This window comes from Gymnoscopelus microlampas (genome assembly GCF_963454915.1).
Source record: "Gymnoscopelus microlampas genome assembly, chromosome: 16".
Taxonomy (NCBI): Eukaryota; Metazoa; Chordata; class Actinopteri; order Myctophiformes; family Myctophidae; genus Gymnoscopelus; species Gymnoscopelus microlampas.
Window position 1 is genome coordinate 46,546,939 of NC_139953.1, and position 26,126 is coordinate 46,573,064.

Sequence of the window (26,126 nt, forward strand, 5' to 3'; positions counted from 1 at the left end):
AAGTAAGAATTGTGAGTACTTTTTCCACCACGGGCAGAATGTGTATGTGGTTCTCAGTGCATTGGGTGTTTCTTTGGCTGAGGGAGCTGCTCGTATACCTTGGGGTGATCTAGAATTTCCCAAATAGATTTCGGGGACAATGAAGCCGGACCTCTGCGGCTAGACATCTTTATAACGTATCTGGGTCGGCTCTTTATGGCTGATTCAAGGAGTTTCAGACCCCGGGCGGGCACAATGACTTGTAAGCACTTTTCACAGGTGCAGCCTTTCACAGATGTCTGGCGGGCCAGGTGTTACAGTATGTTTCACTTTGGAGTAACCAAGAGCACAAGATCTCTATATGATGTATTTTATCTATACAGTGACTCTCAAAACTCTTTCATTTCAAGGACCCCGGTTTGCTATGATTTTCTTTTAACTCGGGGACCCCAAACTGCACTGTAAAAACCACAGAGAGTGTAGACATGGAACCAAATGGACCCATAAGGGTCCATTTGGTTCCATTTGTACACTCTCAGAGTTACAGCCCCCGTAACCCCTCAAGGACCCCTGTGGGTCCACCGGACCTCACTTTGAGAACCACTGCTATGTAGTAAGTGACTCCCAAATCGTGACACCAAAGCAGTGTGTCTGTGTTGAAACATCTCACAGTCATCAGTGTGATATTTCACCCTAAACACAGAAAGGTCATAAATGCACCTTCCGATCACCTTAACAGCCAGCTTTATTACATTCTATTGTGGGGGAAATAATTTGGGCTTGTCATTATGCAAATGTTTTTTTTGTGCAAGACCATTGTACGAAGGATAAAATAAGTCTTAAGTGATTAATCTGACTAATTATTTTTTTTTAAAGTTTCAGTCGATTTGATGATATACTATCAGTAGCTACCCACGGACTGACCGTGGGTAGCTACTGGGACGTAAGTCGGGGCTTGATCAACCCTGGCTGGGTCACCTGGGCGAGGGTGTATGTTGTATGTTGCGAGACCCGAAACACCCGATGACCCCAGGCTACAACACTGATGATACGTCCCAGTTGCATCCATGTGATGTTTTTCTTTATTATAAATTTAAAAAACATGCTTCGATAGAATAATCACTAGAAAGATGATCAGCCCTAATCAGTTGCAGACCTGAATTCAGTGGTATTCATTTCAAGGCCAGGGTCAGGGGTCAATCTTACACCTCCCTCTACAATGAAGCTATGAGCTTGTAGATCTGCTATTTTTTTTTTTTTTAATAGCCAAAGTGTAAAATATGACTAAAATCTAAAATGACACAGATGTGTTCCCGGATCGAGTGGGTTTAACAGGACAATCCAAAGTGATCTTAACCAGGAGACATTGTACTTCAGGAGCCAACACATCAAATGAACATGAAAGCCAGGTAGCATCAAGGAGCAGGGGGTCAATGACCCCAGGACCATCCCTGTGTCAATGGGACCCCTGCCTCTAAAAGCTGCACTCATAAACAGTAAACCTGGCAGTTAACAGAAGGTTAACGGAGGGAGAGGGGTCTCAAAAATCTACTCTTATCTATATGACAACACCTGACATGAAGCCAAAACACACCCATCCTAGCTAGCTGGTACCTTGCCATGATCGGGTTGTGTAGTTACTTTGTCATGATGTAACTCCAAAGGTGGACAAAGTATCAAAAATAATTGCTCCATTGATTAGAAATAATAAATGATAATTCAGAATATGCTCCTCGTCGACTTACATTGTACGTTAAAACAGCTCTCAAAGTCACTCTTTTAGCACGGAAACAAACACAAACAAAGTTGATTCAGACAATATAGAACATCACCAAACCCAGTACTGTTTGTGTTTTTAATAAAAATGTCAACTTCCTGTTGATTTTGCTTTTTGAAGATCCGGATCCGGATCTGGATCTTCGGATCCAGTCCGGGTTTTCTTCTTAATAAAAACCAAACAGTACTGGGTTTGGTGATGTTCTATATTGTCTGAATCAGCTTTGTTTGTGTTCGTTTACATGCTAAAAGAGCGACTTTGAGAACTGTTTTAGCCTACAATTTAAGTCAATGAGGAGCATATTTAGAATGATAAATTTCTATTCAATGGAGCAATTATTTTTGATTTCTTGTCCACCTTTGGAGTTACATCATGGCAAAGTAACTACACAACCCGCGAACCCCTACCAATGTGGTCTTGCCCTTTAATATGCTGTGTGGATGAGAATACAGAAGGTGAATGACCCTGCGGGCACATCACCGTCCTCCCTTCCTTAGTTCCGTGACGTCGAAAGATGAGCAACCGCTTATTAAGCAAGGACCATAAACGCCGCCGCAAAACGCCGATGGAGGAGCTTCTTCAATACAGACACAACGTTAGCGTTATCTGTGTCTTGATGGGAGAGGCCAGTAAAACCATGGGAGTAAAAAAAGACATTAAAAACAAGGGTTTAACGTTGGAGGAAAACAGCAAACCAAGGCGTCGTAACAGAAGAATGTGCAGAGGTGTATAAAAGAAGGAGAGAGAGAGATAGAGGAGGGAGAGGGGAAAGGTTTAAAGGATGGGTGGAGTGACAGCAATCACCTCATGGGTGTCACTGATTGACCCGTGTGGTTTGACGAGGAGGAGGAGGAGGGCATTCCCTGTCTGTCTGTTTATCAACCTTGCTAAACTAATGGCCGAAGTCATTATTTTGAGGAAAAGTATATTTTTGCCTAAGTCAGCTCCTCGTGACACTGGCCACCTCTGGTAAAATTGCCTATCTCCTAATTGAAAAGGATCATACTGTTCACTCCCCTTTTAGTATAATGACCTATCTTCCTAGTGTGACTTAGGCCAAAATAGGATTTATTTTTGGCGTAAGTCACATGTTTTTGTGACTTGGCCAATTTTTTAAATCCTATTTAAACCTATTTAAATCTCTTATGTTACATAACTGACAGACAGTGTTATTTTTATTGTAATAGTCATAATTTGTTGAAATGAAATGATTAAGAAATATCATATAGTTTTGTTTCGGATCAATTTTTATTTTTTTCTGAAAAACTTAAAAAAGATTACTTAGGCCATTATTTTAGCAAGGTGACGATAAGTCCATTGAACTGATATGTGTAGTGTGTGGGGGGAAGGGCTTGAAATTAAATAATCCATTAAAAGTGCATTGTTCTATGCTAGTGGACAAGAGAACCTCTGCTCCATGCCATCATTCATGGCTCTCTTCCGGTGGTCGGTACCGTGCGTTGGTTAGAGCTGTTTTTTTTTTTTTTTGTAAATTAACACCCTTGATCATACTACAGCATCACACCACACAAAAGTATCAAAAGTAGCAGATCTACAAGCTTGAAACGTGGCGCGAAGCGTCACGTTTCAAGCTTGTAGATCTGCTACTTTTGATACTTTTGAATTTTGAATCCTGAAAAGTAACAGTTTTGGACATATTAGGTTTACACCAGTCAGGGACGATATACAAACTGAAATATAGAACCTCTAACAACTTCATCTTCCTCAAGTACTGTAGGTTAACCGTTTAATCTAGAAGCAGGGTCTTTTTTTAATGGCCTTTTCTTCATTTTTTCCCTTATATGTATCAACAAATCCACATGATTTGTTTTTATAATGGACTAAATGGATTAGTTAGATTAACCACTTAAGCCCTCTATTGTACTGTACTGTAGTCGCTTTGGATAAAAGCGTCTGCTAAATGACTGTAATGTAATGTAAAGTACTTCATTGGACAACGTTGGCGTGCAAAGATAGTGAAAATAGCTCACAACAAGCTCCTAGATCTGCTATTCTCACTATTATTATTTTTCATAATCGATCATTAATCTTAATCGAGAGAAAAAGTAAAAAAATAATGGCCCAGGCCTAACGTTGGTTGATGTAGGAATAATGTATGACCGTAAATGCTGCGTTCACACTGCTAGACACAAAGATATAAAGATATAAAGATATAAAGATACAAAGATACACAGCATATTTGTAGCTGAATTTGAAACCAGTTCAACTTTTTTGTAGGTGTTACCTTTCGTAGCAGCTACAAATGTCGGATGTATATTTCTATCAGTGTTGAATTTTGACAGCAAATTTTTATTTAGTTTTAATCATAGTCTTTTGAATACAATTCCATTTAGTTTTAGTCATATTTTAGTCATCTGAAATGTTTTAGTTGTTGTCTAGTTTTAGTCGACTAAATATCATAAGATTATAGTCGACTAAATCTACAGTTGATTTAGTCCACTAAAATGTATTTTGCCGGTGCCTTGATGGCGTCGTAATGCCTGATTTTACACTTGGTTGCTGAAAATAGCAGATCTACAAGCTCACAACGCGTCGCAGTGCGGCGCGTTGTGAGCTTGTAGATCTGCTATTGTCATAGTGTAACACCCATGTGCAACCAAGCATAAAAATAACTTGTATTTTAGTTCTACTGCATCTCTTCTCCACTAGTCCCTCACTAACATTTTAGTCTCGTTTTGATTTGTTGACGAAATTGTCAATATATTTAGTACATTTAGTTTTTATTTGTTTTTTGTCAGTGATAAAAGGTAGTCGACGATCATTTTTCTTCGTAGTTTTCGTCGACGAAATCAACACTGATATGTATCTTCATGTTGCTGGAGTCCGTTGAAATATAATGGTAACCTGCAGCTTTCTAACTGCCAGACCACTGTGAACGCAGCATCAAACAACAACAGGTATAGTGTGTACAAGGTGTGTGTGTGTGTGTGTGTGTGTGTGTGTGTGTGTGCGTGTGTGCGTGTGTGCGTGTGTGTGTGTGTGTGTGTGTGTGTGTGTGTGTGTGTGTGTGTGTGTGTGCGCGATACAGACAAAGGGAGAAGACAGAGAGAGATACAGAGAGAGAGAGAGATAACAACAAACAAAGACCAATGGAGCGAGGAGGAAGAAGAAGGCAGATGGACCGCTGATATGAAGATGGAGAATGAAAGGCAGGGGGAGGGGCTAGTTTAGCTGCAGGAGCAAAATGAGTTAATGGCAAGAACCAAAAGAACATCTCAGATGATCAGATCTCAACCCCCTGCTGTTGTTGTTGTTATATCCTCCACCCCCCCCCCCCCACCGATAAGAAACATTTCTGTTACTCACTTTTCTTTCTGTTCTTTCACTTCTTTCTTTGGCCTGAAAGACAAAGAAAACAAAACAGTGTCAGTGTTACAACATCACAGAATAATGCTGTTTGCTTCCTGGAATACTGTGGAGGAGCATTGGAGAAGAGCATCTTAAATTGATCTAAGAGAGAGACAGAGATATGATAGAGACATATCATGGTGTCTCATCTTCCTTCAATAGGTAGGTAGTGCTGCCTGGAAAGACCAGCTGCAACTTGATGTGTTGGGAAAGGCAAAAAACGCACACACACACACACACACACACACACACACACACACACACACACACACACACACACACACACACACACACACACACACACACACACACACACACACACTTACGCAAGCACACACACATGCACACACGCACACGGACATCAAACATGTTCTTGCTATTTTTAACCTTAACCGGGTTGCCGGATAGCAGATCTACAAGCTCACACGCTTTGCTGTGACACATTGTGAGCTTGTAGATCTGCCATTTTCAGCACATGACAGAAGCGCACAAGTAAGTAAGTATGAATCAGGCCCCACCCCCCACACACACACACAGTCTTCACTGTGTGTCCTAATGTTTTGATACCCGTGGGGGCTCCTTTTGTCTCAAACACACACACACACACCTTACAAGCGTACGCACACGCACTCTACACACTGCACTCCCTGGACTACAATAATGTCTTGGCTGTGTGTCAGCTGGGATGTGAATAACCCACTGTGGAGCAACAAATCCGTTGGCACACACACACACACACACACACACACACACACACACACACACACACACACACACACACACACACACACACACACACACACACACACACACACACACACACACACACACACACACACACACACACACACACACGGCTTAAGCCAAGAGTGTTGGGAAACGGCGTATTAATAAGAAAGGTCAGCAAGAGACAGCGATGGAGAGAGTAACTAAGTAACTAAATACATTTACTCAAGTGTACTGTACTGTGTACTGTACTTAAGCACAATGCTGAAGTACTCTTACTTTTACTTACTCATCATCATCATCATCATCATTTATTTAACTCACGACCATGTTCACATGGTATGGAGTACAGATTCATATACAATATTCGTTCAGACGTAGCAAAAGGCATGGCTGACAACATTCTATGTGATGATATGATACCCATAACTACGAGTTGTGAATTATTAGAACAGAGGAAGGAGGTTTTTCAGAAAAGCATCCAGTTTACAAATAACTTTTGGCTCATCAGATTGCAGTAATAAAATGTATTTCAACACAGCTGGGTGAGTTACTGTATGTAGTACTTTGGCAGGTATTTTTGACTAAAGTTCATAATGCTAACATTCTTGCACTCAAACAAACACAACATGAACCTCATCCCCAACTCTGTTGTCGTTACATAAATTGCATAACCTCTGACTTCTTCCCAGCCCTTTATATCTGCCAGTAACCTTTGGAATTTTCCTAGTATTCGCCCTAAAATTACAAATGGCCTGTGTGTGTGTGTACTTGTGGTTTTCACACAACAAGTATTTTTCTAACTTAAACTCTTGTTTGGACTCTATATGTGACATGATGTCATATACTATTAACCCATTCAATCCGGGAATGCATCAGTGTCATTTTAAGATGTCTTTGGTTATTCAAAAATAGCAGATATACAGCTTGTAGATCTGCTATTTTTGAAAAAGTCTTGAAAATGTGGCAAATCTTTGAATATATATATTTTTTTTTTTAGCGGTGCCAGCCGCTCTACATTTGACTGTGTCTGTGTGTCCGTCCGTCCGTCCGTATGTTATGTCCGTCCGTATGTTTGAACACGGCAAAGAAGCAACACATGCGCCACTTCAACACACACACACACACACACACACACACACACACACACACACACACACAAGCCAATACTGCACACATGCGCACACACGAACACACGCGCACACACACACACACACACACACACACACACACACACACACACACACACACACACACACACACACACACACACACACACACACACACACACACACACACACACACTTGACGTCCGTATGTCCGTCCATATGTTATGTCCGTCCGTTTTAGCACGGCATTTAAACAGCTATAACTCCAGTTCGCAGCATGCTACGGAGTACAAATTTTGTACATGGACTAAAACCACCAATAGGCACGAACTGAAATTACTTAAGCCCCGCCCCCTCTGTCTGCCCATTGGCTGGGCTTTAAACAGCCATTATTCCAGTTTGCAGCATGCTACCAAGTACAAATTTGGTAAGTGGACTCAGACCACCAATAGGGACGAACTGAAATTAGTTAAGCCCGCCCCAAAGGCACCGCTTCCTTCACACAGGGTGTGTTTTAAGCTAACATTTGTAACTCAAATCTTTGCTTCTGGGGGGGGGGGTCCCTGGAACAAAACATTTCGAGATGGGGGTCCACGGGCCAAATACATATCTAAACATATTGTCCTAATCCTAACACTATGTTACTGTATCAGCGGTGCTCCAACTTTTCCATGTCAAGCATGTTGCAAAAAACAAAGTTTAGTGTTTGATATGAGTTGCAAAACGAACCGTTACACTGAATCAACAGGGAAGGCGTGTCAGTCCCTCTGTCTGTCATTCATAAAGTGAAGAAACAGGGCAAACTATTGCAACGCAGCCCGACCCGAAGGCACAGCGGTGTGCCAACGCGGGGCAGAGACACAATGCCAGCGTATTTACAGTTAGTTAACACTGATGCCTGGAAAGTTTTAAAGCAAATAGAACTCTGACAGGAAGTTAAAAAGATGAATGAATGGGGGGGGGGGGGGGGGGGGGACTAAACAAAACAAAACAGTGTACACATTGTGAATGAATGCATACCACAGTGGAAATTATTAAACGTAATAATCAATGGGGCTGAAACTCTTAAACTATAGCTTGAGCTTCACTTCTAAACCGTTATAGCCCCACGTGTGTAAATGGTGTCACACAGTGAAAAGTGTTGAGTCATCATATTTGCACAGCGCTGACTTTTGGGTGACCCCTGTGTGAACGTAGGAGCCTATATATAGTGATTCCACCGTTCCTGTTCCTGAGTCCAGTTAAACACTTCTGAAAGGGACTACGCTGTTTGGCTATTCAAAAAATAGCTAGATAAACAAGCCCATAGCGCGGCTATGGGCTTGTAGATCTGCTATTTATTTTTTTTATCGTGAAAATTTGTGCAAATCTTTGAATATTATGTATACATTTGTAACTCAAATCTTTGCTTCCGGGGGTCACTGAAACAAAATATTTTGAGATGGGTGGGTCCGTGGTAGTGCTGATTTTGACAACAAATTTTTATTCAGTTTTAGTCATAGTCTTTTGAATAAAATTCCATTTAGTTTTAGTCATATTTTAGGCATATTTTAGTCGACTAAATATCATAAAGTTATGGTCGACTAAATCCACAGTTGATTTAGTCTGAAAATAGCCGATCTACAAGCTCACAACGCGTCGCGCTGCGACGCGTTGTGAGCTTGTAGATCGGCTATTTTCAGAGCGCGACACCCGAGCGCAACCAAACATAAAATAACTCGTCTTAGCTTCTACTGGATCTCTTCTCCACTAGATCCCTCGTTAACATTTTAGTCTGTTTTTTATTTGTTGACGAAATTGTCAGTATATTTAGTCTTAGTTTTAGTCATCATAGCTTAGTTTATATTTCGTTTTTATTTCGTTTTCGTCAGTGAAAAAAGGTAGTCGACGAACATTTTTCGTCATAGTTTTAGTCGACGAAATCAACACTGGTCTGTGGACAAATAGATATAATTTGGGGTGGTCCTTGACATGAAAAAAGTTTGAGAACCACTGATATTATGAACCCCCCAGAAGCAAAGATTTGACTAAAACAAGTTAGCTTTAAAACATACTGTATATATTCAAAGATTTGCACAAATGTTCACGATTTTTCCAAAAAAAAAGTAGGTTAAGACTTTGACAGGGGCCAGTTTGGAATAGGCTCTATGCACAGCAGCCATATTGGGAATGAATTGGGCCCCTTCCTTACTTCCTTCACAGGTGTTACCAATAATACTAATTAAGGCTCTGTTCCATTTAGTGTGGCATAGTGGTTGTCTTATTTTCAAGGACCCCCATAACTCTGAGAGTGTACAAATGGAACCAAATGGACCCTTATGGGTCCATTTGGTTCCATTTGTACACTCTCAGAGTTACACACCCACCATAAGGGGCCATTTGTTAGCCAAAATGGAATGTTTCTAGTGAGCCAACATGCACAATATCAGCACCCTGACCAGAATGGAACAGAGCCTTAATTAGCATCATTGGTAACACCTGTGAAGGAAGTAAGATGAGGCCCAATTTCTTTCCAACATGGCTGCTGTGCATAGAGCCTATTGCAGCCTCCTGAAGGTGATTCTTTAGGGCAGTTTTGAAAGTGAGTAGGGTTTTACACTCCTTCACTCCTTTGGGTAGGGCATTCCACATTTTTGTTTACACATTTAGCTACTTGGAAGTCGGATGTCAAGAACTTCCACAAAAATGGGAGTTAGAATTTCAAGGGAAACTGCTAGTGTTTACCCTGGTTGAGTCATCATTGGTAGGAAATGCGCCCTTATCAATCGCATGTGCTTGCTCATACAGATGTTGCAATGAATCAGTTAACATGAGTTTAATATGGAAGGTTGAGAGAACAGAATAAGGGCAATCATGGCAAAGGAATGGATCAGTGGTTCTCAATCTTTTCTGAGCTCTGGACCACTAGCATATATCTCAGTTAAATAATGACTGTTAAGGGCTTGATTTAATTCACCTCGAATTAACACATTAAATTAAGGCCTTAACAGTCATTATTTCATTTCAAGCTTTCCCCCCACACCACGACCATATCCCCCCTCCCAACACAACAGTGGTCCCCAGGTTGATTCTCAGTCAGGGTGGTGGTCCTTGGCTGAGAACAAGCTTAGGTTGTTGTAACGACCGTTCCGGTTAACCCCCTGTAGTACCTATCCGAGGGGTTTCACAACATACTCCCATTCCAGAAACATTGAATGGTAAATGGTGCATTTATAAAGCGCCTTTCTCCAACGGTGCATTAACATTCACACACACATCCACAGCAGAGGAAACCAATGCAAGACACCTGCTCACCGCCGACAGTCGAGTCGCCGTGCCGAGCGTTGCAAAGTCTGCTTTGAGCCGACTCAGCGCCGTCCGAGTTATGTCACGATAGGCACAGAATCGTGAATCATATATTCCCCGAAAGTCATATTGTGACTTTTTACCCCCCCCCCCCTTCACATCACATGCTGATGTTTGATCAAAATTGTCCCAAGAAGTCAAAATATGACTTGTTTTTGTGAGACAGCGTTGTTGACCAGGAACCTCCCAGCTCTACTGAGCCACTGATGCACCCAGTCAAACATAGTTCTGTTGCTTGGAGGCCTTACTCCAGCAGAGTGCAAGGCGGGCGGACAGTACAACCATTATTTATGGATCAAATGGATCAAAATCAAACCATGACAGAAGCAACAAGACCATTGTAAAATATTGCATTAACCACATGAACCCTAGCGTCCCTAGCATAGTCACAATAGGCGAATATTCTGTGAAAATAGGCGATCTCTATTAGAGATGAAGAGATGTGGTGTAAAGGAGGGAAAAAAGGAGAGATCCATTGGTCAACCCCCAGTCAACAAAGTGTAGTTTAAAAGAATAGTTCACCCAAAAAAAGGACTTATTTTCTATCAATTACACACCCAATGAAGCCTTGAATTCATGGAGATGTTTTGTTTTTTGTCACATTCATGAGCAAATCATTTGATGACCGGGTGTATTTACGGTAGGAGACTCAAAGAGTCTACTTTGAGTCTCCTACCGGAGACATTAGCATCTTTCCGCCGGTAAGATGCTAATATTTTTTGGGGGTGAACTACTCCTTTAAGCTGTTAATTCCACCTGCATGTTGATAAGAGACACTTTGCCCCTGAAATCACCAGGGACTCAAACAGGTGGGAAGAAGAACTAAAAATAGCTACTGCTGTCTAGCCAGTAAAGCTGTTGGAAGTCAAAAAAACGGTCAAGCTGACCCCTAAAATGTAGATGTGGCGTTCCAGACCACTGGCAATTAGTAAGAACTTGAATAAAATACACAAACTGACCCCTAAAAGTAAGTAGTAGTGAAAAAGTCTCTACGCCAGTGGTCCTTTGATGGGTTCCAGGGGGTCCCCAGCTAAATATGTTACCGTGGCTATTTAAAAATAGCAGATATACAAGCGTGCCGCACTGCGAGGTTGTACATTTGCTATTTTTTAAAATATTTAAAAATGTTTTTAAAAAAATGAATATTTTTTATATTTTTTTAATATAAATCTTCTCTTTCTGGGGGTCCATGGCACAAAAACCTTTTTTCAGATTGGGGTCCGGGGCCAAATATATAATTAATTTGGGGGTCTTTTTGTTGAGCAGTGTTTGAGAAACCCCGCTCTACGTCACACTATGCAAGGTGAAAGTCAAAGGACTGTACCTTGTAGCTCTAATCATGTCAGCGATCAATAAGTCACGCTATCTAACCGGGTTCCCAGAGCGACCTCCACATGGCACACACTCAGAACAAAGGATTAGATAAGAGCTCTCTTATGGCACAGGGATGACGTCACTGTCAGGCTCAAACCTTGGATCTCCATATTTAAGCTTTTCATATGATGAAAAAAAGAAGAAGAAAATTGTAACATTTTTGCCTATAATGACATGCACAAAATAAGGTTGGAAGTGGTTGAGTGTGCCGGTGGATTTTATAAATATTGAATCAATGAAATGTATTAAAGGTAGGCTAAGTGATTTTCTTTGGTTATAATAAGTGTTAAAATGGCTCTGTATTCTGATAGAACTCATTTCTATAGAGTGTTTGTTCAGTAACAGGAGTCTCCATGTCTCTCCAGCTCTTTATTAAACTGAAAAATGCATTTTCAGGTTGGGATACCAATTGTATCCAATCAGGATAGAGAACTCAAGATTAAACAAGTGAAATTGGAAGTGATGACACAAAGAAATGAGCAGACAAAATTGGACCTGGTACACTATAAAATTTAAGCTGATAAATGGGTACTAATCTCTCCTGATTGGCTGAAATTATGTCACCTATCTGAAAATGTATTTTCTGTTTATTAAAGAGCTGTAGAGACATGGAGACTTCTGTTACAGAACAAACACTCTATATAGTAATCTAAACTTTTAACAAAACCCTTTTTGTTTTAACCCAAACATATCACTTGCCATACCTTTATCAAGAGTGTGTGACTAGATAATAACTACATTGGATCCATTGGAACTCATTTTCCAGACACACAAGGTTTCCACCTGATGATGATAAATTGAAGCAACATGGAGGATCTGCTTGAACCTGTGCCGTGCTTTTAGAGAGTTACAGACAAAGAGAGCAGAGCGATGATATCTAGTTGTACGTGGTGTGCAGTAAAACCAAACTGACTGTGACAGGCTGAACTCCTGCCCTGTTACATAAAGGTACAGCTACACTAGGGATGAGTGATGTGGCTTCACATCAACATCACCATTATTTACAACTTTTGCCTCAATTACGATTAAAGAGGGATTAATTGAAACGCTTTTTTTTAATACACTGCACTGCCCTCACAGTTCTCTGACAAGGTTAATGAAACTAATTGATCTGATTTAATCAATTAAAATGTAATCAAATCGATTAGCAAAAATAGCTAAGCTACAAGCTCACAATGTGTCACGATGTGACGCGCTGTAAGCTTGTAGATCGGCTATTTTCAGATTTTCTTTTGTGTGTGTGTGTGTGTGTGTGTGTGTGTGTGTGTGTGTGTGTGTGTGTGTGTGTGTGTGTGTGTGTGTGTGTGTGTGTGTGTGTGTGTGTGTGTGTGTGTGTGTGTGTGTGCGCGTGCGTGTGTGTGTGTGTGTGTGTGTATGTGTGTGTGTATGTATGTATGGTGGACATTTCTTAGTATTTCAGTGTGTTTGCATGTGTGTATTGTTGATGTGTGGTATTTCAGTGTGTTTGCATGTGTGTATTGTTGATGTGTGGTATTTCAGTGTGTTTGTATGTGTGGTATTTCAGTGTGTTTGTATGTGTGGTGCTCATATAGGTTCTTACCTGCACTCACATGCGCTGTGTTCTGTGAAACTCATGAATATATCATTTTGTTGCCTTTGGGGTTTTATTCTTTTAATCTGTAAAAGAAGAAAAAGAAAAGAAATCTATTATTGATTTAGTCACATTCACCACCATACAAATATTACACGTGATGGCTCTGTTCCAGGCTGCTTGCAAACAGACAGAAAACAAGAAAGAAAAAAACCCAGCATGACCCTATGACATCGCCGATTTCCTCCAATGAAATCCTCAGTAGTCATTTCAAGCAAGAATTGAAACTTTTTTTCATTTTATGTATTGATTGAGAACAGTACAATGGCTTCTATTTCAGTGCGCTAACCATCCATCAATGATGTCATTGGTAGACAGGTTTCTGGTGGGCTATAGACAGTTAGTTGTCTAGCAGTGAGACAGATAGTGAGCAGACAGACACGGTGCCATCATCTTACAACGAGGCATTTAGTGACGACCATGTTATGTGAAGATAAGGCTGAAAATGGGTGACGTGCTCCTTTAAACAAATACAGAGCCAGTTGCACTTCATAACGGTTTATGGTCAGTGTTGACGTGTGTGTGTGTGTGTGTGTGTGTGTGTGTGTGTGTGTGTGTGTGTGTGTGTGTGTGTGTGTGTGTGTGTGTGTGTGTGTGTGTGTGTGTGTGTGTGTGTGTGTGTGTGTGACTGACGTCAAAAGGTAAAAGATTAAGGTTCCAAAGTCAAGGTTGGAGTTGTGGATTTGCTGGTGGGGGGGAATCCATGCCACTGCTTTTGATATCCCCCCTCTGGTCATTCATTTTTACTGTATGTCTGGTGGGGAATATGTTTTATCTCTATGTTTTATCTCTCTCTATACTATCAGACCGAATGTTAGGGATGTACTAGTGGAGAAGAGATCCACTAGGACTAAAAGACAAGTCATTTTATGTTTGGTTGCGCTCGGGTGTCGCGCTCTGAAAATAGCAGATCTACAAGCTCACAACGCGTCGCAGCGCACAGTGAGAGCTTGGGAGTGCACTGTGAGCTTGTGAGCTCGGGAGTGCTGCAGCAATGGCCAGTGCTGGGAAGAGGAGCGTGCCAGAGCGTCTTTAACATAGAAATACGTGGAAGGCTGACACTGCCAGCTCAACAGGAGTTCTATGTGGGACACGGCCTCTTAAGCTCTCATTGATTTTATGTTATGCATCTTAAGCTTTGTTTTCAGCCCTATCTTGACTTATCCCTTATGCCTAAAACCTTTAGACATTTGTATTAATAAATTCAAAATAGTAAAAAATGCCTTAAAGGTTTAGGCATAAGGGGCAAGATAGAGCCTATAGACTGTGATCAGAGAGACAGGAGAGAGAGGGACTGATGACATGCAGAGGCGTTGGAATCGAACCAGACCAGCGGGAAGGATTATAGCCTTATTTACTATAAGGTATGCATTCTTACTCAGTGATCCCCCAGGGTGCCCCTGAAAGTATATTTTTTAAAGCAGCCCTACAGTATACTAGCCCACTCTGAAGCATGTCAACAACAAACATTACCATGATGGGTGAAAGAGTGTATTTTTAAACCACTCTCCTGGTAGCTCGTATCTATTGATCATATTATACTAACATTCCAAACATCCACAGCTCTAAGAGGACTCCAACGTTTGCAATTCCAGATTAGAAGACTTAATTACTAAGTTATTAACGAGCCCCCGTTAGGTAACACCAAAGGCGATCACTAATGTTCTTCCGGGAGTCCGTAGTAAGGGCCGGACAAACAAGCAACACAAAGAATGTTTTCACAGTGAGACAGTTAGGTAAGAGAGGCGGCATCACGCCAACACCAGGAAATACCAGGAAATTAAGCATTTGGTTCAGGATAGTCTGGGAGGGTTAGCGTCGGAGCTTGGACAGCAGGGGCGCGGCCACTGCGTTGTGATTCAAATCAACAGCCAATGAAGAAAAGGGGGCGGGATCCACATGCAGTGGGTGTTGCATCTAAATAGGATCGACGGTAAGCAATTTCCCCTTGAGAAATTTCGGCCGCCATTGTTGTGTACTGCTGTTTGCCTCTCGTCGGACTTTTTAGACGAGTTGCACAGCTCTCAGACCGGTAAGAGGCGTGTCCGCTCAGATTCAGAGCGTAAGGTACATCCCGCCCACAAATACCAGGGCTCTGGCCCAGAAGTTCCTCGCCAGAGCTGGCGAAAACTTCTGGGAACTCAGATTAGGTTCAGGATGGTAAGGTTAGGCAAGACGATCAGAGATCTCTGCCTACTGATGAGTCTGAAGACATCTAAATTCAGTGAAGGGGTTGAAACTGTGTGGAAACAATTCTGAAATAAAAAAGATAACAGCTTCACTGAATCAGTGCCAATTCTTTAGTACGGTATGGTATCAGGAATGTTCTTCAAAGGTGTTCTGGCCATTACACCGAATGTAGATTTCAGTAGAGGCAGAGATCTCTGATCGTAAAGGTCAATGTGGGTCAATTTGTACACTCCATACATAGAGTTATAATATATCTAGAGGGCGGATTGCCCCGCCCCCAGCTATTCATTTCTATTAAAGTGCTCAGTAGCGTTTTGAAGCACCCGGAAGTAAGACATATTGGTCGTGACGCGTCGTGAGCATGCGCACAAACGGGAGACGCACGTGCAGTAGCATTTTAAGTGCATTCTCAGATTTGACCACCAGGCTTAGCCGCTTCACTGTTCTACCGTAGTTCTGGGGGCTTTGTACACTCTCTCTACAGCAGAGGTTCTCCACAGCGGAGGACAGGAGGTGGGGGTACTGTACCTCCATAGTGATGTTATAGGAGGAGGTGGGGGTACTGTACCTCCATAGTGATGTTATAGGAGGAGGTGGGGGTACTGTACCTCCATAGTGATGTTATAGGAGGAGGTGGGAGGAGTACTGTACCTCCATAGTGATGTTATAGGAGGAGGTGGGGGTACTGTACCTCCATAGTGATGTTATAGGAGGAGGTGGGGGTACACTGCAGCATCTCGTCGTTGCAGCATCCCGCGCAGCGCGTCAGGACCACACAGGACGGGATGTAGATGTGCTCCACCTCCTCGGGGTACTCCTGCAGGATCTCCACCAGCAGCTCCCTGGGCCGACACAGGCTCCTGTTGTACACCTCCATGAAGGGGATCACTGCATGGGACAGAGAGAGAGAGAGAGAGACTGTTATAGAAGATCTACACGCTCATGAGCTTGTAGTTCTGCTATTTTTGGCCAAAGTTCTCTTCAGAAAAGGGATGCTAGGGTTCAAGTGGTTAATGTAAAATAAAAAGTCCTATCACAGAAAGATTTGGCGGACCCCCTGTAGTAACTCTGAGGACCCCCTAGGGGTCCCGGACCCCCTGTTGAAGACCCCTGCTTTAAGTGGTTATGGCCTAATATAATCCCTTCACTTTTCCCCTACACTCACTCACACTCTCTCTCTCTCTCTCTCTCTCTCTGTAATTCAAGCAGTCGTGCTGCAGTTATTGAGAAAGACAATGAGACATGATAATAAGTTACAGTGTGAGACACACTGGTCCCTCTCAGAACAAGAGCCCCCCCGCTGAGGGCTGGCTGTCAGCCAAAACAAACACTGTGAAACAATACCGAGAAAGTTCAGCTTCTGATTGTCCCAACAAGCACTGTTGTTGAGCAACCCTGGGGTTATGCAAAATCACACCAAGAAGAAGAAGAGGTTGACATTCCTTTCTATTACAAAGAAGAAAAAAAAAATATATATATATATATATATTAATACATATATATCATGTTCATCGTAGTCTAAAGGATAGACCATACCAGTGTTGATTTCGTCAACTAAAACTATGACGAAAAATGTTCGTCGACTACCTTCTTTCACTGACGAAAACTAAATCAAAACTAAGCTATGATGACTAAAACTAAGTCTAAATATATTGACAATTTCGTCAACAAATAAAAACTAGACTAAAATGTCAGTGAGGGATCTAGTGGAGAAGAGATCCAGTAGAACTAAAAGACAAGTCATTCTATGGTTGGTTGCGCTCGGGTGTTGCGTTCTGAAAATAGCAGATCTACAAGCTCACAACGCGTCGCGCTGCGACGCGTTGTGAGCTTGTAGATCAGCTATTTTCAGCATGCAACCGAGTGTAAAATCAGCCATTACGACGCCATCAAGGCACCGCCAACATACATTTTAGTCGACTAAATCAACTGTAGATTTAATTGACTGAAATCTTACGATATTTAGTCGACTAAAACCAGACAAAAACTAAAACATTTCAGATGACTAAAATATGACTAAAACTAAATGGAATTTTATGCAAAAGACTATGACTACAACTAAATCAAAGAGTTCTGTCAAAATGAACACTGGTCCACAACAATGCAACTCCTTGCCATTGGGGATAATGGTTGCAAGTAGTTGCACGTTGCAAGGAGTTGCGTTGGTGTGGCCTTAGCATGTCCCCCACTGGATGGTGGAATGCTGCGGAGAATCAAACGGGTTGATTTATTTAAGCTCTGGGTGATCCCTCTCTTTTTGTGGGGAAAGAAACGAGAAGGAAAACGTGAACTACACTTTCCGTCCACCAGGCGGCGACAAGGCTACCATGACAAACTGTCAAGGTGAACATGCAGAGAAATCCCTTCAGTAGTTTGTAGTTGGCAGGTTGCCAGGGGAGACCAGATGGATACAATGTTTTCCCACGGTTGTCCTGTACTGTCTGTCTGTCTGTCTGTCTGTCTGTCTGTCTGTCTGTGAGTCTGTCTGTCTGTCTGTCTGTCTGTCTGTCTGTGAGTCTGTCTGTCTGTCTGTCTGTCTGTCTGTCTGTCTGTCTGTCTGTCTGTCTGTCTGTCTGTCTGTCTGTCTGTCTGTCTGTCTGTCTGTCTGTGAGTCTGTCTGTGAGTCTGTCTGTGAGTCTGTCTGTCTGTCTGTCTGTGAGTCTGTCTGTCTGTCTGTATGTCTGTCTGTCTGTCTGTCTGATTGTGAGTCTGTCTGTCTGTCTGTCTGTGAGTCTGTCTGTGAGTCTGTCTGTGAGTCTGTCTGTCTGTCTGTCTGTCTGTCTGTCTGTCTGTCTGTCTGTCTGTCTGTCTGTCTGTCTGTCTGTCTGTGAGTCTGTCTGTGATTCTGTCTGTCTGTCTGTCTGTCTGTCTGTCTGTCTGTCTGTGAGTCTGTCTGTCTGTCTGTGAGTCTGTCTGTGAGTCTGTCTGTGAGTCTGTCTGTCTGTGAGTCTGTCTGTGAGTCTGTCTGTCTGTCTGTCTGTCTGTCTGTGAGTCTGTCTGTCTGTGAGTCTGTCTGTGAGTCTGTCTGTCTGTGAGTCTGTCTGTGAGTCTGTCTGTGAGTCTGTCTGTCTGTCTGTCTGTGAGTCTGTCTGTCTGTGAGTCTGTCTGTGAGTCTGTCTGTCTGTCTGTCTGTCTGTCTGTCTGTCTGTGAGTCTGTCTGTGCGTGCGTGCGTGCATGCGTGTGTGCGCGTGAAAACCTACCGTCGTGAGGTCCTCTTCCATACTCCCTCTGTGGTATGTGAGCACTCTGTGAAGGAAGCACACGTTAGAATGTTAACTCTCTGAGTGTTAACTCTGTGTGTTGTAGCTACACTAACACAAGGACACACAGGTTAGAATGTTAACTCTCTGTGTTCTAGCTACACTAACACAAGGAAACACAGGTTAGAATGTTAACTCTCTGTGTTGTAGCTACACTAACACAAGGACACACAGGTTAGAATGTTAACTCTCTGTGTTGTAGCTACACTAACACAAGGAAACACAGGTTACAATGTTAACTCTCTGTGTTGTAGCTACACTAACACAAGGACACACAGGTTACAATGTTAACTCTCTGTGTTGTAGCTACACTAACACAAGGAAACACAGGTTACAATGTTAACTCTCTGTGTTCTAGCTACACTAACACAAGGAAACACAGGTTACAATGTTAACTCTCTGTGTTCTAGCTACACTAACACAAGGAAACACAGGTTAGAGTGTTAACTCTCTGTGTTGTAGCTACACCAGTGGTTCTCAAGCTCTCTGTCTGCACAGTCACAATGTGTTGTACACAGATTTTGCGAGAGAAATAAGCAACCAGGTCTATGAAAACAAGCCACAGGAACACTTTAAACCCATATGCAGATCTACAAGCTCACACTGATTGTGAGCTTGTGGATCTGCTATTTTCAAAAACAAATGTCGAAAAAAGTGACATATTTTGAAAATAATTTGCAACATTTTAATAACACAAATCTGGTACGGGGTAATCGTGTCCCTACTGTAGCTGGCACAAAAAATATGTTTAGATGGTGGGGTGCGTGGACAAATGGCCTACATATTAATTTGGGGGTCCTTGACATGAACGTTTTTGAGAACCCCTTGTTTAAACTAAATTAGGAAACAAGCCCAAATAAGCAACTACTTGAAAAGTCCAACAAAAACCACAACCCGCAACTACCAATATTTACAAGCATCTTTATAGAAAAACAAGCCAAAAGTCGCTTATAAATTATAAAAAGCAGACCTGGCAACGATGGTTGTACACTCTCAAAGTAGAGAAGAGAAGATAATGCCACTCATCATCTCTGATGATGATCATGGTCTCTGGTTGATTCATAAACACTCTAATTGTTATTGGCATTAACAAGGTGGGGGGGGGCAACCACAATGGATTTATGGTACGTTTCCAATATAGCCTACTAGTACTACCCTATCTCTCTTTTCATGTCTGTCTGCCCCAATCTCTCTCTCTATATCTCTCTCTTTCTCTCTCTCTCTCATTGTGTCATTCTCTCTCTCTCTCATTTTCTGTCATTCTCACACACACACACACACACACACACACACACACACACACACACACACACACACACACACACACACACACACACACACACACACACACACACACACACACACACACACACACACACACACACACACACACACACAGGCTGTGTAAATGATGACGTTTCTCATCCCATTAAAAAATAAATAAAACAATCCAATTCATTGAACAAGGCAGCAGTGAGTCTCCTCCCCTTTAGTGGCGTGAGAGGTGGTTTTATAGAAACACCAAGAACACTTCAAACACACAGGAGAGAGAGAGAGAGAGAGAGAGAGACACACACAAATCAGACACAAACACAACCACTGTTGTACACAAGAGTAGGTTTTACACCCAAAGACTCTCTCTCTCTGTGTGTGTGTGTGTGTGTGTGTGTGTGTGTGTGTGTGTGTGTGTGTGTGTGTGTGTGTGTGTGTGTGTGTGTGTGTGTGTGTGTGTGTGTGTGTGTGTGTGTGTGTGTGTGTGTGTGTGTGTGTGTGTGTCTGTCTGTCTGTCTGTCTGTCTCTCTTAATCTGTCTGTCTGTCTGTCTGTCTGTCTGTCTGTGTCTCTCTCTCTTTCCCTTTCTCTCTCTCCCTCTCTCTCTCCCTCCCTCTCTCTCTCTGAAACCTTTGCTCAAAGCCTCCATGGAAACAACATTGATTTTGATTAATGATTAAATATAGACGGAGAGAAAACGCTGTTCTGTTCTGCTCGTTGTTATTCAGACATCAATGTCTCTTTACTCTGTTAGATTGATTCTTCTTCATAAAGGACATGATGCAGCTATAATGATAATATGAATAGTTTCATAATATCGTCTCTGGCAGGTGGAAACCTCACATGTCCAAAAACTGCTACTTTTCAGGATTCAAATTCAAAAGCATCAAAAGTAGCAGATCTACAAGCTCTTCTGGTTATGATACTTGTGTGTGTGTGTAGCCCCATTTACAACCTCTCCCTCGGGGAAAGGTTCCTATAGCCTATGGAGATCAGAGGTTTGTGGTCGGACGGTAGTAACACAGTGACCTGACGGTCTTGACCGAAGCGTCAGTCAGAAGCACCGTGGTGGCATAGAGTCAACCTGTTCACATGGTAAGCGGAAGTCTCGCCCCAAAACACACGCACCCCCAACTTTTTTTCCGTGGTTTTACTGAGGCTATAAGGTTAGGAATAAGGCTAGGTTTAGGCATAGTTTTACAGAGGCTAAGGTTAGGAATAAGGTTAGGTTAGACATAGTTTTACTGAGGTTAAGGTTAGGAATAAGGTTAGGTTTAGACATAGTTTTACTGAGGTTAAGATTAGGAATAAGGTTAGGTTTAGACATAGTTTTACTGAGGTTAAGGTTAGGAATAAGGTTAGGTTTAGGCATAGTTTTACTGAGGTTAAGGTTAGGAATAAGGTTAGGTTTAGGCATAGTTTTACTGAGGCTAAGGTTAGGAATAAGGTTAGGTTAGACATAGTTTTACTGAGGTTAAGGTTAGGAATAAGGTTAGGTGAATAAGGTTAGGTTTAGACATAGTTTTACTGAGGTTAAGGTTAGGAATAAGGTTAGGTTTAGACATAGTTTTACTGAGGTTAAGGTTAGGAATAAGGCTAGGTTTAGACATAGTTTTACTGGGGTTAAGGTTGGGAATAAGGTTAGGTTTAGACATAGTTTTTTACTAAGGCTAAGGTTAGGAATAAGGCTAGGTTTAGATATAGTTTTACTGAGGTTAAGGTTAGGAAATAAGTTTAGGGTTCGACATAGTTTGCCCCGGGGCGACTGTGTTTTGGGGCGAGCGTTTTTGGTATTCCCCTCTGACGCACAAAGTCTTCGCTGCGCCTTTAAAGCGTTAATAATATCTCCAAGGTGCTTCACAGCAGTCAGTCAGTCAGTCAGTCAGTCAGTCAGTAATCAGTCAGTCAGTCAGTCAGTAATCAGTCAGTCAGAGTCAGTCAGTAATCAGTCAGTCAGTAATCAGTCAGTCAGAGTCAGTCAGTCAGTCAGTCAGTCAGAGTCAGTCAGTCAGTCAGTCAGTCAGTCAGTAGGCTAATAATCAGTCAGTCAGTCAGTCAGCCAGCCAGCCAGCCAAAAGACACTCTTCACAACATTCGGCCAAAACATGACACATGTCAGATAATGCCACCCATGCAAACCCTAAAAAAAACACGCACCTCCCACCACGGTGAGTGCCTGAGCTTTGCGTAATAATGGCTGTTTTAAAAGCTCTGCTTGTTTTAAACCGTGAGCAGTGACCCCTAGCCTAGGCAGGGGAGCGACAAGGACAACCTACTAACTACACACATGAATGACTGTTGGAACCATATAATATATAATATTTCGCAAATAGAGAGAGAAGAACCGACCTCGATCTTTCCACTTCGGCCTGGCGGAGAGGACACTTCACTCACCTTGACAGCTGACAGCGTCAAAAACAATAGTGTCAAACTGTCAATAAAGTTCATGATTGAAAATCCACCCAAATCCAGATGAGGTTTAGAAATCCAAACAGGCTTTTTAAAATAATAATAAAAACAACAATAATGTGGCTGATTTTCTTCCACAAACAGGACCCTGTATGGTAGTTTATAACCAACAACAACAATAACAAAGTGGTGGAGCTAGAAGTAGAAGTTGTCTAAACGCGGTGCGGGTCGTAAAGGCAGATCTAGATCCATGTTGGTCCCGGGGCTGGAGAGCCACCTGAGCGACGACACATCCTTTGCGCATAATAACTTCTTTTATTTAATCCTTTTTCAAAACTGTTGATGCCGATGATTTTCAGAAGATATAATCCTTTATAAATGATCCTTATAAACTTCTTCTTCTTTATTTAAATCCTTTCAACTGTTGCCGATGACTTTGAGGATATCCAGAAACAGCAGAATCCAACAACACGCGAACCTTCTCACATTGTTCTGCAGTTCTGGACCGGCGATAGCAGCAATCCACATCACATACACAGTAATGCCATGGTGGTGAGAGCTGGTGCGCCGAAGACCGTCTCCAACAGCCTGTCCATTAGAGAGGAATATAATAAAACTTATTATTAATATACTCCTATAACGTGCGGCTTGAATCCGTGCCAGAGATCAACGTTCTTGCGGTTGTGTTTTAATATCCGTCAAAAAGGGGAGAAACCTTTTTATTGTTCCTGCGGCGCGTCCTTTTTCCTCGCTGCGCACTTACTTATAGGCTACTTTACTAACTACTATGTGTGTGTCTGTCCCTTCTGTCCGTTAGTTAGTTAGTTATCACAGAACGGTCCGGCTCGGCTCAGGTCTGTTCACACTGGACCCGCTGGACTGACGGGCGTCGGAAGCCCCGCTCTGGGAGACGCGGTGATTGGTGGTTCATTTAGGTAGGTGTGTCCTCTCTGTGTTGGAGGCTAGTCACTCTGTGCGCGTGCTGTGGCGCACAGAGTGAGTGAGTGATAGACAGACAGACAGACAGACAGACAGACAGACAGAGAGACAGACAGACAGACAGACAGACAGACAGACAGACAGACAGGCAGGCAGGCAGGCAGGCAGGCAGACAGACAGACAGACAGACAGACAGACAGACAGAGCACGCGCACAGACAGACAGACAGACAGACAGACAGACAGACAGACAGACAGACAGACAGACAGACAGGGTGCAAAACTCTCGGCCATGCCTTTCGGCCTGGCGGAGACCATAAGTCTATACATTATTGTGCATCGGCTGAGGCTATTCTTTTTTTTTTAACACAAATCTTCTCCTCTGTGGGTTCCTGCCACAAAACATTTAAAGATGGGGGTCCGTGGCCATACATATATAGCCTACATGTGGGGGTCCCGAGTCCCGACTCCTTAATGTGTGAGAAGCACGATCTATGACAGTGCTGTTAAACAGTCCCCGGTCTGAGACACGTAGCCCATGGACAGCATGGACAGGTGTGTGTGTGTGTGTGTGTGTGTGTGTGTGTGTGTGTGTGTGTGTGTGTGTGTGTGTGTGTGTGTGTGTGTGTGTGTGTGTGTGTGTGTGTGTGTGTGTGTGTGTGTGTGTGTGTGTGTGTGTGTGTGTGTGTGCGTGTGTGTGTGTGTGTGTTCGTGCGTCCCAGAACGTCCCTCTCCCTCCACACTGGACATCATGTCACGTGATGCGTGTCCGTCATTGCGGCCGACGCGCTACTTTCCATGACAACGACACAAACACGCGCACGCACTGTGTCGGGCGACTTTCCTTGACAACGGCGTCGACTGACTCGTGCCACACTGGCTGTGTGTGTGTGTGTGTGTGTGTGTGTGTGTGTGTGTGTGTGTGTGTGTGTGTGTGTGTGTGTGTGTGTGTGTGTGTGTGTGTGTGTGTGTGTGTGTGTGTGTGTGTGTGTGTGTGTGTGTGTGTGTGTTCAGTTGTAAATTGTCTGTCAAATTGTCACTATGTAAATAAACGTGTCATTACACTCATTTTGTCTCCATGTTTCCAGAATATGAATGAATGAGCTCAAGTGAAAGCTGTTCATTGCTGTTCCTTTTCATGAATGGCAGTATAGTCTATTATAATTTATAATGTCACTTTTACACCTGTAGTTGAAATGGCATAGATATATGTCGAGGTTTATACGATTGGCTAATAGGTTTATTTAAGGCATTGAATTGAATTCAAATGCCTCAAATAATTAAGAAAATAAACAAACAAACACACATAAAACATGTTTCTTGTGGCTGCACGCAGAGCCCTGCAGAATGATTCACTCTCCAACCCTCTGTTTTCAACCTCCGCGTGTCCACGACGCCCTCTGCTGACTTATTCGGTTACTGCATGCATATAGAGGACATATCTGCCTTGGTGGAAGAACTACTCAGATTTATTTTGTTTTTACAATAAGTAAAAGTAGCAATACCACAATGTACACATATGTTCTATTCAAAATGTTGCTTAAATAAATGTACACAAGTATTGGCATTAAGATGTAGTTAAAGTACCAAATGTCTCATTCATTATGCAGAATATCCTATTTCCCTTTTTTTTTATAGGCCTATATATAGCCGAAGTAAAACATAGGGCTTTATTGCATGTTAAATGTATGTTTTGTAAGAATACAAATAGCAGTAACATCATTGTTAGGCAGGTTTTTCTTTCTTTTTTCAATAAACATGTTGTACTTGTATTTTTGTTATTAAGGCGAGAACAATGGCTTCCATTATAGCATCATGCTAACTCTCCAGGAACAGAAAGACTGCAGTTTCTATTAGCTTAGATTCCCCATTTATGATGACACTGCTGGTAGGCAGGTTTCTGAACTGTCCACAGCCCTCCTCTGAGACTCAGACTGAGTAGGAAAATAATTGTACCATATCATAATGACCATTAGTGAGGACCAATTATTTGAAGATAGGTTGAGAATGGGTGAAGTGGTCCTTTAACCCATTAAGACCTGGGACGCATCTGTGTAATTTTTTGATTTGAGCTAAAAAGCATAATTTTATACTTTGGCTATTCAAAAATAGCAGATCTACAAGCTCATAGCACGGCACCGAGTGCCGCGCTACGAGCTTGTAGATCTGCTATTTTTGAAAAATCAAGAAAATGTGTGCAAATTAATATATTTATGTTCTTTTAAAGCGAACATTTTTAACTCAAATCTTTGCTTCTGGGGGGTCCCTGGAACAACATATTTTGAGATGGGGGTCCACGGCCAAATACATATCATTTTGGGGGTCCTTGACATGAAAACGTTTGAGCACCACTGATATAGAAACATAGGTTTCTGGCCCAGCATGCAGTGCAGCTGAAACTGACAGACTGACTGACAGCGAGTAAACAGAGGCGACGGATGGGAATGTAGTGACAGAAAACATGGCAGGGTAAGGCAGGTATGTGGCTGACGTAATAATACGCCCCCGCTCACCCCGCTCACTGTGTGAGTCTATGCTCTCAGTACTGTACCTCTACTGTACTGTTACTGTACATAGTACATGTACTGTAAATGGAAGAATTAAGGAAGCCACATGGCAAGACAAAAGAGACAAAGAAAAACAACGCGGAAACAAAGCGAGACTTTTTGGGGCCTTGTAAAGCGGTGGTGTTTTGGTCGCTGAACAGGACACCACGGCATGTGGGCAGTATTTTGTTCACGCGCAGGTACGGCACGTTACGGTGCA

At 42.4% G+C, this 26,126-nt stretch overlaps 2 protein-coding genes across 5 annotated transcripts in view; one reads left to right on the top strand and one right to left on the bottom strand.

Moving 5' to 3' along the window:
- The window catches only part of LOC311063697 (alpha-N-acetylgalactosaminidase-like), a 102,173-nt gene extending 93,010 nt beyond the window's left edge, over positions 1 to 9,163 (top strand). The window contains exon 10 of the transcript XR_014602633.1: positions 9,103 to 9,163. The gene's annotated coding sequence lies outside the window, so the exon portion shown is untranslated. The remainder of the gene's footprint in view (positions 1 to 9,102) is intronic.
- Positions 1 to 23,275, bottom strand: part of vegfab (vascular endothelial growth factor Ab) — a 31,164-nt gene extending 7,889 nt beyond the window's left edge. For 2 of the 4 annotated variants that reach the window (XM_084083253.1, XM_084083256.1), the window contains exons 1-5: positions 22,363 to 23,275; positions 18,683 to 18,728; positions 16,173 to 16,369; positions 13,241 to 13,317; positions 5,084 to 5,116 (exon numbers count right to left, since the gene is read on the bottom strand). In XM_084083253.1, coding sequence (XP_083939379.1) covers positions 5,084 to 5,116; positions 13,241 to 13,317; positions 16,173 to 16,369; positions 18,683 to 18,728; positions 22,363 to 22,461 — 452 coding nt within the window. In that variant the 5' untranslated portion in view covers positions 22,462 to 23,275. The remainder of the gene's footprint in view (positions 1 to 5,083; positions 5,117 to 13,240; positions 13,318 to 16,172; positions 16,370 to 18,682; positions 18,729 to 22,362) is intronic. The other 2 variants (XM_084083255.1, XM_084083254.1) reach the window with 2 other exon arrangements.
- Positions 23,276 to 26,126: the final 2,851 nt, after the last annotated feature.